Here is a 17,362-nt window from a genome sequence, read left to right as displayed (position 1 = left end):
GCATAAGTTACCCGTATGACCCCCTTACCCCTGTGGGTCGTGCTTAGGCTGGGAGTTAATCACCTGATTCCCATCTCGGGCTCAATGCCGGGTGCTCCAGAATTCACCCATGCATGGACGAGCCCTAATCGGCGTTGGCGCCGCTGCCCGAGCAAGAGACTTAATTTTCCACCAACGGTAATCACTTTCGTACAGCGTCGGCCCCTTTGAAGGCACCTCGCCTCTGTGTGTGATGTCATCACAGTCGAATTCGAGCTATTTTAGGCGCGTGAGTTACAGGGGCTTGCGGGTGAAACGCAAGTGATAGTTGTCTAATGAATTATTGCTTGTCAGGGCGTCCGTTTGTTACTTAAACATCTTTAGCAGCAGTTTCTATCTTTAAACTCTTGCTACAATGTCCCTGCTTTGTTCCATACAAGAAATTATCAAAGGAAATTTGTTAAAACGACCAATTTTCCAAAGAACAAAACTGGGCATTTTTTCATTGTGGAAAAACTTAAGTAAAATGAAAACCGCCATAAGACTTGGGTTTAGTGATTATACTTGGGTTTAGGGGTTTTGAAATCAATCGCTGTTGTCATCATCAGTGCAAAGAAAAATATTTTACCTTCGGCAATATCAAATATGTGCCGATAGATAAGATTCGGTTTACCAGTATTTTGCGTGGACAAACATTGCTATTGCCTTCATTTATAGGTTACAATGGCTGCACATTAAAACAAATATACTTATCAATACAATATACTTATATCTATACACCATTGCGTCAGTTCATATTATAAGAGTGTTATATCATTCCTTTTTTCTTATGTGGTATCTGCGCTGTTTGATTTCAAAAGCAACAGTTGGATAAAAAGTTTGAAAAAATGTTCGTTCCTGATTGACGTCTGGGGAGATTCTCCAGTGAATTTCAAAGCACCGTTCTAACTGCTTGTTTACGTTTGTTTTAAATGGCTTACGAGTGTCAGAAGCACACGGGCTCCCCACCGCAAGCTTGCTTGCAGTAAACTCACACTAATGCTCTGATAATCCTGTTACTGAGCCAACGTTCAGTGCCCGTGTCAGCAAACCTTGCAATAAACCAAAAACCCTTTGTTTGCCAATAAGCCGCTGTGTAAAGTTTACAAAAGGCGCGCTTACAAATTTTGCTGTTCGTTTTTATGTTGTTACACATATCATAGGTGTGTTGGTATGTGAGTGAAGTGTAAAATTTAATTACTTTAACTAACTAAAAACCCTTTTAGCACGGTTTTGGTCTTGCACGAACACATAAGAATTACCTTTTCAAACTTGTACCAGTTGTGTATAATATTTTCAAAACAGCATGCGTTGTTTTTATGATTTCTACCCCTTTTGAAGTCTTTAGAATTGTAACTTAGGTAAAGTTTGTGTAAAAGGCGAGATTTTTTTTTGATAACGTTATTCGTAAATCTGTCCTTCTGAATTACAGCACCACTTACATGCAGTCCTCAAAAGTTGTAGCAAAAATAATATCTTGTTGGAATAACTCCCATTACGTACAGCTTCAAAGTCAAAAATCCGATTTAAGTAAATGGCACTTGTTACAGCCGTTAAACACAATTTGCAGTTTCATTCGAACCTTAACCAAGTTATGTTAAGTTTATTTCGCTCGCCAAATAAAATAAAAACACAGTCACACAATTAATTCCAAGGTTGTAGCATATAAAGCGAAGTGTGGTGGGTGTTATTGTTGCGCCAAGGTCATTATATCTACAAATAATACGAAACATTGCAACTAATATTTGCCCCAAAGTCCAAGAATGTTAAAAAATTTCTCATTTTCTTGCTTGCAAAGCTCAGATTCTACGTCATACCTTGAGCAAACGAGAAGGGGAATCCGTATTTGCAGTCGAAACAAGATAATTTCCAAATCACACAAGGACGAGATAAGGTTTTGTACACAAAGTTACCCAGTGGCTTGAAGTTCCAGCAAGTTGGTATTGCAATGTGAGTCTTAGTAAACTGCAACTTTCGCACATAAATCACCATTAGTCCTGGAGTGCAAATTGCAATCTTGCTTGAAACAAGGTTATATATTATCCCTACTAATTGGACGTTTCAAAAAAGACTTACATAACATACATAACAACGTTATCAAATTAACAAGAGTATAGATGTTTTTAGTGTACGGATTGTGTTTGGCCAATGTCGCTACATGTGATCAGCGTGGTAAGCGGGCCTGAAATTTGGCTCCTCTCGAAAGTAAAAGCCAGAAACCCATCAAAAACGCAAAATCAGGCCCGTTGGTAAAAATGTGAAAAATGATTTTAAACGTTAAGCCAGGAACAAATCAAGCCCGTTTCATTGAACTCAACCTGAATTCCGACCCCAAAATCCGCCCCGACAACTGTGGTACAAGATTTAAATATACGTCAAAGAACACTTTCGGAAGTTTGCCTTTCTAGGTTTATAACTGGATCCCACACAAAGAATTGGAGTTTGTATTCGGGGACGGGTTTCTTTTGTGAAAATGTTACGAGCTATTTTATACCGGCTACTGAAATTTAAAATTACGTGCCCAAACTGGTCACTATAAGTTTAATTTTCCAAGTGACCAGACATGTAAAAAAATCTTCAAATCTTAGTTTTACCAAATGTAGCATTTCGCAACCGTTGCAAAAGCATTGTGCAGAGTGTTAACGAGTTCGGCCGAGCGAATTTATCTCGTACGAACTGTGCCGCTATGTTTGTCCTTGCCGCCGAATCGCTATAAAATATTTGTTACCCTCGTCACTGGACATTGTCGCCTCAGCGGGTGTCAACATCAGACTGCACTTAAATGGCCGAAGCGGGTCGTTACCCTATAGTTTGTAGGTCCCGCGGGCGAGCTCGTAAATTCCGCTTGGGGTCATCGAGGCACCGCTTCTGACGCCAAAACTTTGCTTTACGACGCTCTGTGCGCGCCCGGGCTCGACTTTTTCGCGCTAAATTTACGGCAGTCCGAGCCCACGACTCGGACATTCCAACATCCATTGTGTGTAGGGCCGTAAAATCTGTTGGGACGTAAATTTTATGCCTGGTCCACATATGGTAACCCGTGTCCAGCGCGGCAACGATTTATCGCTCTCAAACCGCGCTTTGTCACATCACAATGGATTTTATAGCGAAAGATTTTTGCTGCAACCAAATGCCGAATGCCGACCTACTTTCGATGTAGCATTCTATAACGTTGTCGACTTTTGAAAACCTACTTTTACGATTAAAGTGTGTTGGTTGTACAATTCGTTGTTTCAGAGCTTAATTTGGAGGTACATAATGAATAAATTCAAACGCAAATGAACGTTATTGCAATTTGTAAATCAGACAGGCTTAAAAATTTAATTACTGAAAAATTAACATAGTGTTACTTAAGGTTTACATTCATGTGCAACCGGAACACTAAAATTTGTTAAATAAAGTTGAAAATTAATAAAAAGAAAATCACCATCCCGTCCCAAAAATACGATCGGGAAATAGAGTTTTTAATTTAAATTTTACCCGCTAATCCAATCTGTCATCAATGACACGCAATTTAGCAATTAGGTGTCTTCATATGGACACCGGATAACCGTTGACAGCAGACACTTAGTGCAAATTATGGGAGTAACGATTTCTCATATCTCATTGTGTTTATTTCAGACACCCCTGATATTGAAGGTCTAAAATCACCACTGAAACCGCTTTCATATTGAAATTAATAACCTGATGGAATTACGAGCAGTGATATGAACAAATAGAACTAGCAAGTCTAGATTTGTGGCTTGAGGCTTTCTTCGTATTTCCTGTCATACATGGATACAAAGCATTTAAAATTGAAAAATGGGACCCGAAACACAATATCTGAACATTTCGTTAAATTTTTCTGCTACTTGTATGTAAACGTTTCCCACGTGTATGCAAGATTCAAGTAACCAGCACAATGGCAAAATGCACCAGCTCGCCCGTTCTGAAATTAAGTTCCTAAGGCAGTTTAAAATTCAAACTTTAATTTGTATTTTAGCCCTGGCATAACGAGAGCCCTTTGCCGAAAAATGTTGACCTTTAGTAATGGAAAAATGTACAAGTACCCTCGCATTTTGAAAAGCGGTCAACTATCGGCCTTGATTTGAAATAAATTATCATTTTCCTGCCAACGACATAGCTTTGTGGCTGCCATCGAGCTGAGACTTGGACGGAGTTTGCAGGAGGGACACGGCACCTGTCAAATGAAGCGGAGACGCAAATGAAAAAGAATGCCCGCCCCTCTGCTCCCAGTCACTTCGAGTTACATCAGGGCGCATTAATATCGTGTCGCCGCCGCCAGCGAAATGCATTAGGGGTGCAAATGTCCATGACATCACAAATGAAGCCAATTTCGCGACGCGCGCGACATGTGATGAGCCTCCATGTCCGCTGTCAAATTACGCCCGTTCCCCAAGACAAACGCGAGTTAATTATTAATGAGCAGAGGCTACAGGCGTTAAACTCGCCCTGTCCCCTCCTGCGAGCCCCCGCCAACCGACAGTCGGCATTGATTCCATAAACTGCCACCGTAGCGCACAACTTGACACGTGACTCATGACGTGGGTGTCGCTCGGGGATTTGAACTCACCGCGACTGGAGGCGCAGGCAAAACCGAAGCGCACCGAACGTTGTGAAGTGGCACGCGCGGATTTAGGCTGTCGAAAAGTTTGTCAAAATTCGAGGTGCCTGCATTACGTGTGGCAGCTTCAATTAAGCCTAACGGGCCGATGGGTGTGCACTGCTGCCCCGCCGGTATTTTGCCTTGACGCGAGCGCACGCCACAGGTCTGGATTAAAGCGTGTTTTGGTGCCGCGGTGACAAGACACGAATTTCACGCCAACCGTTTTCAAATTCCCAAACGAATTGAAATGTCCTGCGAAAAGCCGCAATGCAAGTTGGCTGGCAAAACGAGTTGGCCTCTCTTAGCCTTGTAATCTCCCTTCCCTTTGCATTCATGCTTCGTGGTGAGCGGGGCTAAGGTCGGGTGCTGAACAAATTACAATACATGTCACTCGGACAGTTGGCCTCTGATGCTTGATAAAGACTTATTCGACTTTCTGCCGGGACATTGCGGCTCTAATTATGGCAAATGAATGGTCGTTCGTCATAATCCACATCCTTCTTAGCGGGTTTTGTCGCACTAATTGATCCTTGTTGTTTGCTTTGTAGAATACAGTGCCAGGAATAGATTTTCAAACTATAGTGTTTGAATACTTGATGTTTTTGCAAATTAATGGAAATGAATTTAGTCCAGTTGATACAGATACCAGCAAACTAAAATTACGTTTTTTTTAACATTGATAGTCCTGAATTTCTAAATTATGTTATAGTTGGTCGTCGGTTCTGTGATCAAATTTTGCTGGTGTGTTTAGGTCGAACCACTAGTTTAAATATTTCGACAGGTTTTTTACTTTTCAACATCTTGATTACTTTTCTGTCTTTTTTTACGCCAGAATTATATCGAGTGCGAACGTAGATTGGTGTTTTTGTTTATTTTCAGCCCAGGGCCATTTTTCACGTGGTTCGAAGCCATGACGCTCTCGGAAACGAATCCTGACCAGGGTTTTTATGTCTGTATATGGGTCAGGCGCGCCAGACCATTCGGCCAAGTTTTTTTTTTCACGAGGTTCGAACCCAGGACACTCCCGGGGACGAATCCCGATCAAGTTTTTTTTTATGTCTGTATATGGGTCAGGCGCGCCAGACCATTCGGCCAAGTTCCTGCCCCATTCGGCCAAGTTTTTGCTTACTTTTTAATGGCGTGGTGTGACTGCCCCCTAGTGAACAAATTATTTTCAGTTTTTGCCACTTGTGGCGCAGTTGCTCCAATCCGAATTTTGCAGCTCGCGCAGACTTGAGTGAAGAAAGAGTTTGCTAAATAGGAGGTATTATAGAGTACCCGAAAAAAGCCCATTTTAGCTTTCCTGTTAAAAGAGTGAGCATATGGTCCTTGTTTCTAAGACTTGTCCTTAGTTTTGAACTGTATCTTTACTTCTGTTTTACCTTTTTTAGTCAGGTAGGTTAGTTGTAAAGGCCAATTTTGCTGCGACGGTTCATTATTTTTTCTCCACATAAGTAAATTTCCAAAAGTACTTGTTATGGGTGTCTTAAAGTCAGTTGTGTAATTCTTAGAAAGAAAAATAATTACAATTTCTCGAGATCGACGGCAACTCTGTTGGAGAACAATGAACTTTTCACATTTAAAAGAACATTTTTTTTCAAAAACAGAAACGATTCAAAAATCTATGTTTATTTTACAAATTTAAACAACTTTGGAAAGCAGGAAAGTGAAACAAATGCTATTTGTGTAAATGGAGTTAAATCGCACAGTAGTTTTAAGTCTACAAGCGGGTGAACGTTATGGTTTTAAACGCACGTTATAACAGCAACAGCGTCCAGCACAAACAATAAATAGATATAAACGTACAAAAACAAACAAATAAAAACACCAGCAACCAAGATAAAATAGCAATGGTGAAATGAAAACTATTAAGCCAAAATTTACAGGCAACCGTTAAGTTTTTTTGCTATAGACTACTAAGCAATAAACAGATGCACTGCACCGAAATTCAAAATTTCCACTTGATTTTTTTTTCAAATTCAAAATAAGAAGTAGTTTGGAATTTTTGGTTATTTCCCTGCCGTTTTAACTCTTACATTTCTTTAAAGTGCGTTATACAGAAACAAACGACGAAAATTTGCATGTCAAACTTTTAAATTTCTTAAATTACTTCTTCTCGTGATTGAAATACAACGCCGTTTAGTTACCACTAATATAACAATTAGTAAAAAATTAGCCCTTGAGTCTCGAATAGCCACAGTTGAATAAATGAAAAATAGAAAATATGTATTATTGCCTCAGACACAACAAACAGTACATCTAATTTAGTAAACCACAAGCAACTAGAAAATTGTTTAAAATACCACCTCAACAAACATACCACGGGCCACCGCATAAAGCGTAGCCACAATTAAATGTTAATGATAGAAATTTGATTTGGACGGATTCTGCGATAAACTTCCACTTGAGATTGTGATATTAGCTTGTGTGGTGTGTAATTTGTTGTTCAAAAGGTGTAAAAAGTAGTATTTTTGTGGATTGTGCATGTATTTGCAAAATATGTGCGTTCGAAGAACTGAAAAAAACACATTGTGTATCTATTAGCCACCAATCAACACAACAATTTGTTAACATTTAAATCAAAGATAAACACTAAAAAAATTGAAAGTAGGAAAAGGAAAATTGCATGAAATTTTGTCAAGAAGCTTAAAAATTCGCCAAAGCATCACGAAATTAGTTTCTTCGAGGACATATAAACAAACCTTTTAAATATCTCAAACAATTGTGGTTCAAAGCACACGGCATCTTTGCGTACTTTGAATAGACCCAGGAAATTCAACAAGACACAAAGCGAAGCCAAAATGGAATATCTTCTAAAACCACTTCACTGCGAGGCACCCTTACGACAAGCATCAGCACATTGCAACGCTAACCCGATGCAGCCAAATTCATTGATAGCTTTAAAACCTCAGCAACGCATGTTTTGTGTTTTTGTAGCTCCAGACTCTGAAGCTTACAGTGATATTTATGGGTTTTTTAAGTTGATTCATTCCTCCTCGTCTGGAAGCGAAACGTAGAGAAGTTTTTGAAGGAAGCGATTGAAGCGCGCTGTAAAAGAATATAAATATTGCAGTTACAAAAATACAAATTCGAATAACCTTGTATATTTAAAAACAATTTGTGTGGTAATTATACTGGACTTTTATTCCCTAAACAAAGGCGATTTACTTGTTACAAGTCTCGTAGGTTACTCATGCCACTATCAAGATTGATTTCACTTTAAATTAAAAAAACAACAACATCCTTTTAGCATTGTGTTCGTCTAGCAAGCAAGTCATGAAAACCTAAGTTTAAGTGTTGTGCTTCTGACAAAGTTAACCAGAGTCATCAGTCGACTTGCAACTGTAGGTTTGACAGCGTTGCCTTTGCAAAATCTTTTGAATTCTAAATGTGCCACGTAGCAGTCTAGGAGAAAACAAGAGAAACTCACCGATAGCGGGACTCTGAATTTTCATGTGCACGAACGGGAGGTAGAATGCGAACCCGGAAAGAATAAAAAGAAGTGCAAAGAGATATTGTATTTCTGGTTGGTCGATGATCGGTGCAAGGACAAGGCAGACAGCCGCGATGCAAACCAGAATAGGAATTATAATGGGAACCTAAAATAACACGTATAGAAATCAAGCAATTTTCAAGAGGGCCAGTGTATAGTTGGTTTCTTTTATACCAAAAAAAACACAATGCATTGTGCTATTAGATGCTTCTATAGCACGCAAAAGATGTGCAAATGATCCTAAAACTGTTATGGTGTGCAAATGATCCTAAAACAAACTGGTTTCACAAAATTCTGTGCCTCAAAATGTAAGAATCAACACAAAATCGAGCAGGACTCTGCTATGTTATCTACCTTGACTGGTCGAGGCTGGTTAGGCCTCTTCCATCTGAAGTACAGCAAGGCAGCACAGGTCATGCCATGGAATGTCCACATTGAAAAGCTGAAGTAGTCTAGCAGTGTATCGAAGTCATTTGGAATTACCATCAAAGAAGCGAAAACTCCCTGCGCAAAATCAACCATTGGTTCAAACAACCCAACAAAATAAATTTAAAATGGTGATTAAAGTTTGGTATACTGTTAGTAGTTTTGAATTGTAATGGGAACCCGATGCCGAAGAAATTAAACGTCCAAAACAAACGTCCAGAATATCAGAAATTGTCAGCACAACGACTTGACCGATTGCCAGCTTTACATCATCCTACAAACCCCAATGTCTCAAAGATGTTTAAACCAGAGTAATAGAGCAGTCAAGTGCTTGAATCTAAAAAGTTATATTTACTTACATTCAATATAACTGCTGGTGCTGGGGTCGATCGCTTAACATGCAGCATGGCGAGTACTTGGCTGAACTGTCCCTCTCTGGCAGCCACGTATGAAATCCTACCAGCTGTGAAACAGGAACCAAGGCAAGTGCCGAAAACCGACCAAGTAACAGCAACAGGGATCACCCACACCATGACCCCAAGAACTCGATCGCCGAAAGTCTGCAAGCCAAGATATAAAACGTCAATACGTCATGAAATATTTTACAGCACAGTAAGCAGAACCGTGAAGCAGATTCATCACCTTATTATAAGTAATGCATATACGAAGCAAAGACCAAACTTTAACAATGACGTTAAAGTCAAAATGTTTCTATTAAAAACAAAGTTTGCAGAAATAAAAGTAACCGTCAAAACACTTCAAAATTTGAAATTTTAGATTGGTGCTTCTCGGAAACAGATCTCTTTAGGATTTTTGTTAAAGTTTGAAAGCCGAAACTAGACGTTAACATTTTGCTTACCGCCCCGACAGCTGGTGATTCCAAGAGCTCGGTTAGAGACATAGCACTGAGGTAGGCAACGTTGGTTAACATGTAGAGACCGGTCACAAGCAGCATTGCTATTACGATTGCACGTGGAAGATTTACAAAAGGATTCTAGAAAACATGAAAAGAGTAAATTTAACTATAACCTCAAAATATTTGCAATAGTGTTGTAGTTACATTACAAGCGTTATTCTGTTATGTGTAAAATTTATCAATTATTGTCAGTTTCTATGAAAAAAATCATTGCCTTTAATTACGTAGCTCGTGGATTGTATTTTTTTTGAGGTGTAGTTTTTGTAAAGTCTACAAACAAAATGTGTTGTCGCTAGATGGCAGTCGAGAGCCTACCTTGAGTTCTTCAATAACATAATTCAGTTGATTCCACCCGTCAAACGCCCACAGGCCCTGGTAGAACGCCAGAGCCACTTCTCTTACACCGGGTGGTTCTCCTGTAAACGCTGCTTGAAAATGTTCCGTGTGACCTGTAGGTTAAAACGAAAATATATGAGTATTTCAGATTCAATATGGAGTATTGTGGTTTGAGTAACGCGGATCTTTGTAGTTGCTATCACCCCAAGGCAATCTTGAGTAAAGTTCACTAACGTAACAGGTATATCCGGTTTGTGGATAAAGTTATCCGGTTTGAGGTTCAGCCATCACTTCTACCATTCCAACGATGTTTTGTTTACGAAAACACATAGTACAAGTATAATATAAGACTTGTTTTTGAAGTCACTGACGTTGTGAACTGGTTCAGTTGTGTACAATAGTTTTCCCAGCATCTTTACAATAGTTTTTTTCGACAGAAATTATACAGAATGGGGAATAGGATCTTTACCCTAAGCTTATTACCTGTTGATTTAAACCCAAATCACCAGAAACAATATCTTTCTATTCGAAAAGTGTCCATTTGTTTTGTTATGGACCTTTCAGTGTATGACATAAAACTTTCGTTTGCTTCGTACATTTATGCGTACAGAGAAAATTATAATTAGACAAAGATGTTGTTTTCTGTTTCGTACAAATTTACAACACCTGAACAATTCAATTTGCGTACCTTGGTCAGTCGTTTAATTAAATTTATCGGTGAATGATTAAATTGGAAAGAACCGCGAAATTTACCAGCCTCAGGGAGTGAATTTTTATGTCCGGCCACGCATAAGAAGATTGCGTGGGAGAAGAATGGCATTTTTCAATAAACAATCAGTCAAACAAATCGCTCTTCGCATCTTTACTTGCAACGTATCGTTTAGTGGCTCTCAATCTTTTATAGTTCGTACCCCCCGGTAACCGTGGAGCGGCTGCCCCCTATCAGTAATATGTTACAGAGCTTTGATTCTTTACCTTGAAGGTGATAAATGATACTGCCGCCTTAACTAACAACACCAATCATGTTATTATTGGGACAAACTTGTAAAGTAATTTTTGTGGGCGAAATAATTGTTTGTAAAAGGTAATAAACGAACACAGTAATGATTGATAAACTTACAACATATTTAAAAGCGTGTGAACCGTTGTAAACATATTATAACCCAAGCACTAATTACGTTGCCCCTAAACCTGAGCGTTAACAATGCAATAAAAGCTACAGATGTAAATTATTGAAAAGTCTGTTACCTATTACAAAATGGTGAACTTAAAACTTCACAATCGTAATAAAATCGTAAACTATTACCTTTAGCGAGCATTACAATTCCGGCTATAATTATAATGCAAAGACTGAGAATTTTCCCCATACTGAAGATGGTGAGAAATTGTGTTGAGAGTTTCACACTTGCGCAGTTCACGAACACCACGGTCATGATCACGACGAGCGCCGTGAGTTTCACGGCAAGGGTTGATTCGTCACCGCAGTCAGCTGGAACGAGACGAAATCCAGTATTTTACAAAAATCAACCGCGTCTTATTTAACTGGGGAATAATGGAACACTAGCAAAACATAAAGCGAGGGTTGGACATCAAATTTACATACATGTGCAAACAGTATTCCTCTGTTGCTTTGCATATTGGGAAAATATATTAAACGAGTGCGGTTACGAACCATGTTGTATATCGGAGCGAGCCCTTAGATAGCATGGAAAATGTTTTAGTGTTACAGCTAGTTTTTTTAGTTTGTTTTTATATTTTAGCTTCAAACTTTGATTACAAATCTTAATGTTTAATTAGAAGCTCGTGTTCATGGCCAAAGAATAAAATTTGTGTAAGATATTCTATTCAGATGATGTAGATTACAATGTACCTTATGTTAATTGTCTTTTGTCATTGATGTGTTCATAACATACAGGTCTTGGATGCAATTGTGGTTACCACTCCTTTCAAAGATGGGGCGTTTTTAACTCGTGTAAACAACCTCTTTGTCTTCACAAATTAGACTTACGAGGGCGATGTTTACAACACCACAATTCTCAATAAATTCAAGTGAGTCAAGATAACGTTTTTTGGGTTTAGTGGTAAAGTGGAATTACCCAAATTGCCTGTTAGTTCACCACAAAGAGTTTCACTTACCCACTTGAGCGGGGGCGAGCGCGTACTTTGCGAAGGTCAATGAGAGTAAAGCCAAGGCGGAAGGCTTCAGAACGACCACTGATGTCCACGCAAACATATAAGCTGGAATGGGACCAAAAGCTTCAAGCAAAACTGGAAATTCCCCTCCTGATTTGGGGATCATTGTACCCACTTCCGCATAGGAAAGAGCCCCAAACGTAGCGAGGATACCACAGCCAAACCAAATCTACAAAACAATTTGTTACAATCATAAACTGATGCTAATTCTAAATGGTTTAAATTGTTTTGTGTACGTTTTACCAGTATCGGTATTTTGAGAGTCAGACATGCAAACAACAAATATTGTTACATAAATCAGGTGCAGCAACCTTAAAAATTATAGTGTCGAAATCGTAAAAACTTGTCAACATTTGCAAGTATTTTTTTTCTAGTGTGATTAACAATCAGAGATCAGACATATGTTCTCAGGCCTAAGGTGGTCATTACTTCTAACAACCATAAAACCGCCAATATAAATATAAAATAATCAAAAAAAACTAGTAGTACAATAGTAGTTGTCAAACAACAACACGCTTACAATCTCGAAAGCACACCCCATTAAAACCTCTAACCCTTACAGCTATTGCTTGGACCGTGTTACCCTCAAAAGAAAAGGTAACTAGCACTTACCAATAATCCGGTACCAACGTCTCCAGCGTTCCGCATAACTCCTTTCGGTGACACGAAAATCCCTGATCCTATCATTGTTCCAACGATCAAACTGACCCCTCCGACCAAGCTTACCTCACGCCGAAGTCTAAGACTTTTGCCTGAAAACAAAATCATAAATTGATTTGGGAAAACTGGACTTGTGAAGATGAAATATATATATTTTATATTAAATATTTAAAACTCGTTCCGCAACACCTTAAAGCAAAACAAGGAATTAGCAGGAAAATGATACGTCTTGTGAATGTTATCACTTAACAGTTTAAAAGTGTACTAAAAAATCCTTATAAGTAAGACCAGAAATGAAAAAGGACAATGGAAAACATCATTTAGCATAATTCGAAGCTTGCATCAGCAAAACAATGTTATGAATGTTCGTTCATTTCCTGTACCTCACAGTAAATGTGGTGAATTCGGGTTATTGCTGCGTAAAATGAATAGTGTCCTTTGTTTTCTGTGAAGTTGCATGAACAGTAAGGTCCGTGTGTTTCGTTAACCAGTACTGGAATGTTTTAGGTCGGAAATGGCTTAATCTCATGCAACGCTTACTGCAAAACTAACTTAACTCGTTTCGAATCGCTTTATGACTAAAACAATACATTAACGCAAAATTTGTTTCGAATAGGTATAAAGTTATTTTTCATGCAGGCAAACTGACATTTGTTTGTTTATTAAACGTTAAGTGCGTGCAAAAAACTTCAACTAACTTAAAAGAGCATGACTTACAATAACTATATACACCATACCGAATGCTAGCAACAGTTTGTTAGCAAAACGTATTTCATCGCTTCAGTAACCATAAGCTTTACACGTGGCAAGTCACGTCTCAAGCCGTTGTGTTAAATTTGATGTGGCAAATCCATGCATGAAACGAAATGCTATTCGCAAACAATTGACATTTTAAACCATATTGTTCGTTGGGTTAAGGTCATACATGTGTCAGGGCAATGCTTTTGTCCTATTTTGTCACAAATCGTTACTTGTAGCTGCGTTTGTGTTTTACATTTAAACGCAAAACGTGTGTTTTAAGAAGCGAAGATGAGTGATTTGCTAGTACACTAAAAATCAACTTACTTGAGTCGGTGACCGTAAGCTCATCTTCTTTCGCTGGCTTTCTGTGCAACAAACAAAAGATTCGTGGTAATTGTTAGTCTCTTGAGTTCACTTAAGGAATGAATACGGTGAATTCTACTTATGAGTCAGCGACCACAAAAACGTCACCATTTACGTATTTAAGCGTTCAAAAGTCTAAAAAACAAAACAGGCACTGGATTTGTATTACAAATTGTTTGAAAACGTTGCAGTTTTTTTTCAAGAGTTTCTTCTTACTGCACTTCAAAATCAATTGGCTTTTGTTAAAAAGTTAACTAAAATGTCTGAGACTTAATACTGATAACACATTATGGTTTACAGATTATTTTAAAAAAATGCTATTGCAGTAGAGTCCATTGTTCTGGCTCTAATAACTGAGTCAAATTTCCGTTTTGCCAAAAGGTTGTTGGCTGTTACATAAGAATAAGAATACTGTTAACTAATAACGTTGTTAAGATTAATATACATGTGGTTACCACAGTCATAACATATGGTTGATTAGTTGGTAGTAGTGTTGCCACGTTTGTGTTTTACTATGAAGAGATATCCCGTTGCATGCTTGCTTAACAAGGTTCAACGATTACCACGCCCCCCCCGACAGAATCACTCGTGCGTATCGTTTTTCATCTCAATGAATTCCTTGTCAGCAGTAATAAACTAACCGCTTTTTTGCACTAGCTACAGTCGAATACTAATACAGCTCTTTGAAAATGATTTAAAATTGCCTCATGTAACTTAACTGTGTGCGTACATATGGTCAACGTGAAGAGGGTATTTAAATACCATGGGACAAAATCTCGCTTATAATTTGTTTAAAATGTTGGAATGCCTTTCAAGCAACCTGAGGGCAAAGTATAACTTATGGTGATGAAAATTAAATAGCTGTACAGTGGCTTAAGGGCTGTTTGTGGTATAAGCCACCGTTAAAGCAAGTTAGACTGACTTTTGACACTATGCAGGTTTAGTATCATATTGTTGGTTAACATATCTGCTTGAAACATATGTTTGCCATTTTCACTTGTATTGAATGCTTGTAGCACTAAACAAGCTCTTAAACTGTGAAAATTATACTTTCAGTACAGTACTTTATCACATATAACCGCTCTTCATTACTTGGGAATTAGAAAGCTCCCGCAGGACAAAATAAAAATATACAGTAAGATCGCCTTAGGACTGTCACCACACACCTTACAATCGGCCGTTCCGCTTCGATGCTTCCCATACTGCACAGTAACAAATCCTTTTAAAATCCTTTAAACTTCGAAGCACCAATTGATGATCAAACAGCAGCACCAAAATAGCAACTAACAGTTTCCTATAACAGCTACACAGCAAGTGATGCCGGTGTCTACAAATAGGAAACAATCGACTTGTATATGTGGCACTTCTTTCGGCGACGTCACATTGCATCATCCGATTGCGCTTTGCCTGAAGGCTCAGCGACTTACTACTACAAACCGCGACCAACCGGCCCGACAGCGTCTGAATGAATCGTTTTGGCATTTGTTGTCTTCGAGAGACAAAGTATCAATTACAAGGCATACTTGTCTGTACTAGTTCAAACGATTTAATCGCTATCGGACAAAGACGTTTCAAGTCGCAAATTGAACAATACTTAACTTAAACAAGGCATTTAGTGAAATGCTTGCATGTATACAAGCCTTTTGGCGGTTGTGTTTTGATCAAAAGTATTTCTAAGTATGGGTTTTTATCGATGAAACAGGGCACGCAGGATCTGTATTTATTCGCTTCTATCCTCAATACAAATCGATTTTGAAGTTTCAATAGCATTTAAAGCACGTTAAAGGCCCAACCCTCAATGTTATTTGTCTATCATCACACTCAATGCCTTTTATGTGAACACAAAGAGGGAAGCGTCTTCCCGGATTTGCTTTAGGAGCCCCCTAAATTTGTTAGGATCGCAAACTAAACAAATGTTGGAATCCGTACAATGACCACTTTACTTTTTTAACTACTCGTGCCATAACATAACTGTTTAGCTGTGTTAAGAGCAGAGTTGTAAATGGGCCTGAAAATGGAGTGCAAACACATTGTTTTTTGTAAAACGAACACGGATTAGGTCTAAAAGTTGATGAAATTGCGGCACAATAAATGTTGAGTGCAAAGTCACGCCCAAGTCAAGTTTTATTTTTCGTATGGACCGGCTTACAAATCTGAGTACCGTCTCATGGCTATTACTGCCAAACTTCCAAAACTCTTACAAAAATTGAAATCACATACAATCTATTAGCTAATAGGGTTCCAGCCTGTACTATTTCTGATCGTGGTAACAATTGCAATTCCTTCCTACAATCACAGATTCACAGCTATTGTAATATTGACCTATAATTAAAAAAATATACCGCTATATTTCACTACACTGACTATGTATGCATAATAATGCGTCAGACTAGCTGGACACAATACAAAAACCGATACTTTAAGCTCTGTATGAATTCTGCAATTAAACCTAACCGGACTCGCGCAGTGTATACATGTTCATTTAACCATGAACGTAAATGTTTTCATAAGCATTGATGCCTTTAGTTGACATGATGCAACAACTCCTCAGCGTATAGCACGTCGCCTATACAAGCACTACAGCCGGTCTACCTGTTCTCAATTGCTGCGTTCAACAGGATACTGGCGACTTACGAGTTCGCGCAAATGTATTGCGACGCAAATTTGCTGTGTCATCGTTACGCGGCAGAACGGGCGCGTGATGTAACGTTACTCAGCAGTCTCGCGCGCTATTGTTCACCACCTAAGGGGCGCTGTGTAAATGACACAAGCACCAATTAATAGCTTCTGGAATTCACTTGAATGGAGTTCGGCTTTTAAAGAGAATTGGCTTCCATGTGGTGTTGATACGAAGACACTAGAAGTTTGTTGTGTAAATATGCAAGTCACGGTGTGGAAGTCGATGACAATGTAATAAATTGCCTACAGCTATGGACTTTACTCGCATTAAGTAACAGAACAAGGAAGTATTATACTAAAGCGACAGTACTTTTTAGTAAGTGCTTTATTCAATCGTGTTTGGGTTTGTCTTTCCATTTTAGATAAACGTCCCTGTAAACATAACCACAGCCAAACCAACTTGAACGGATAGTACACGATGTTTTACAACTATCGTCACTATGTTTGTGTTGCGCCCTTTCTTATGGCACCGGAAACTATCCAACAGGGTTTCTTTTGGTGATTCCTTTTCCTGTTGAACCCCACCCTCTTTATCTAACACGGGTGGTTAGTTTTTGGGTCCAACCTGACTGGTTCCACCAACGTTGCCTCCCCAGTCTTAATGTCCCAATGCGCCAACCTCTTCCTCCTGCCACATAACGCTTTTAGGAACGGTGTAGTTGCAGCGCGTTTATCATCTTTCCACCAATTGTGCCCTTACCTAGTGTCGCGCTTTATAACGTCCAAAGTTGCGCAGCTATTTCCGGCTTGGTGAATATTTTCGCCCATTTGTGCTGCTACGATTTGTGTCACCGGCGAAATACACTCAAATCAATATGAAATTTAAAACAAAACTTGTCACTTTCAAGTTACAGTATGCAACATTTTTAATATTGTATTTATACCCCCAATGCTTACAAAATACAAGATTTGTCTACCTCTCTACAGTGCC

The 17,362-nt window shown here is 38.8% G+C and overlaps 1 protein-coding gene across 1 annotated transcript; it reads right to left on the bottom strand.

The window, feature by feature from the left end:
• Positions 1-6,237: 6,237 nt before the first annotated feature.
• Positions 6,238-15,180, bottom strand: LOC145214547 (b(0,+)-type amino acid transporter 1-like). The gene is made up of 11 exons (XM_080083101.1): positions 14,919-15,180; positions 13,714-13,754; positions 12,601-12,740; positions 11,932-12,157; positions 11,102-11,284; positions 9,775-9,908; positions 9,403-9,537; positions 8,903-9,103; positions 8,472-8,621; positions 8,055-8,223; positions 6,238-7,672 (listed from the first exon to the last, which is right to left on the bottom strand). The coding sequence occupies exons 1-11, from the start codon at positions 14,951-14,953 to the stop codon at positions 7,611-7,613; spliced, it is 1,476 nt and encodes a 491-aa protein (XP_079939227.1). The 5' UTR covers positions 14,954-15,180; the 3' UTR covers positions 6,238-7,610.
• Between the last annotated feature and the right edge of the window lie 2,182 nt (positions 15,181-17,362).

The sequence above is a fragment of the Phallusia mammillata genome, chromosome 2, assembly GCF_965637545.1.
Source record: "Phallusia mammillata chromosome 2, kaPhaMamm4.hap1.1, whole genome shotgun sequence".
In the NCBI taxonomy this organism is placed as follows: domain Eukaryota; kingdom Metazoa; phylum Chordata; class Ascidiacea; order Phlebobranchia; family Ascidiidae; genus Phallusia; species Phallusia mammillata.
The sequence above is the reverse complement of the archived record's forward strand: the minus strand, read 5'-3'. Positions and strand labels throughout refer to the sequence as shown.

Excerpts from the sequence above, each read along its gene's own strand:
- LOC145214547 (XM_080083101.1), bottom strand. The coding sequence starts at position 14,953 with ATGGGAAGCATCGAAGCGGAACGGCCGATTGTAAG. Across the intron at positions 9,909-11,101 it reads AATTGTAATGCTCGCTAAAG|GTCACACGGAACATTTTCAA; the intron begins GTAATAGTTTAC and ends TTTAACCTACAG. Across the intron at positions 8,622-8,902 it reads CACCAGCAGTTATATTGAAT|GGAGTTTTCGCTTCTTTGAT; the intron begins GTAAGTAAATAT and ends GATTTTGCGCAG.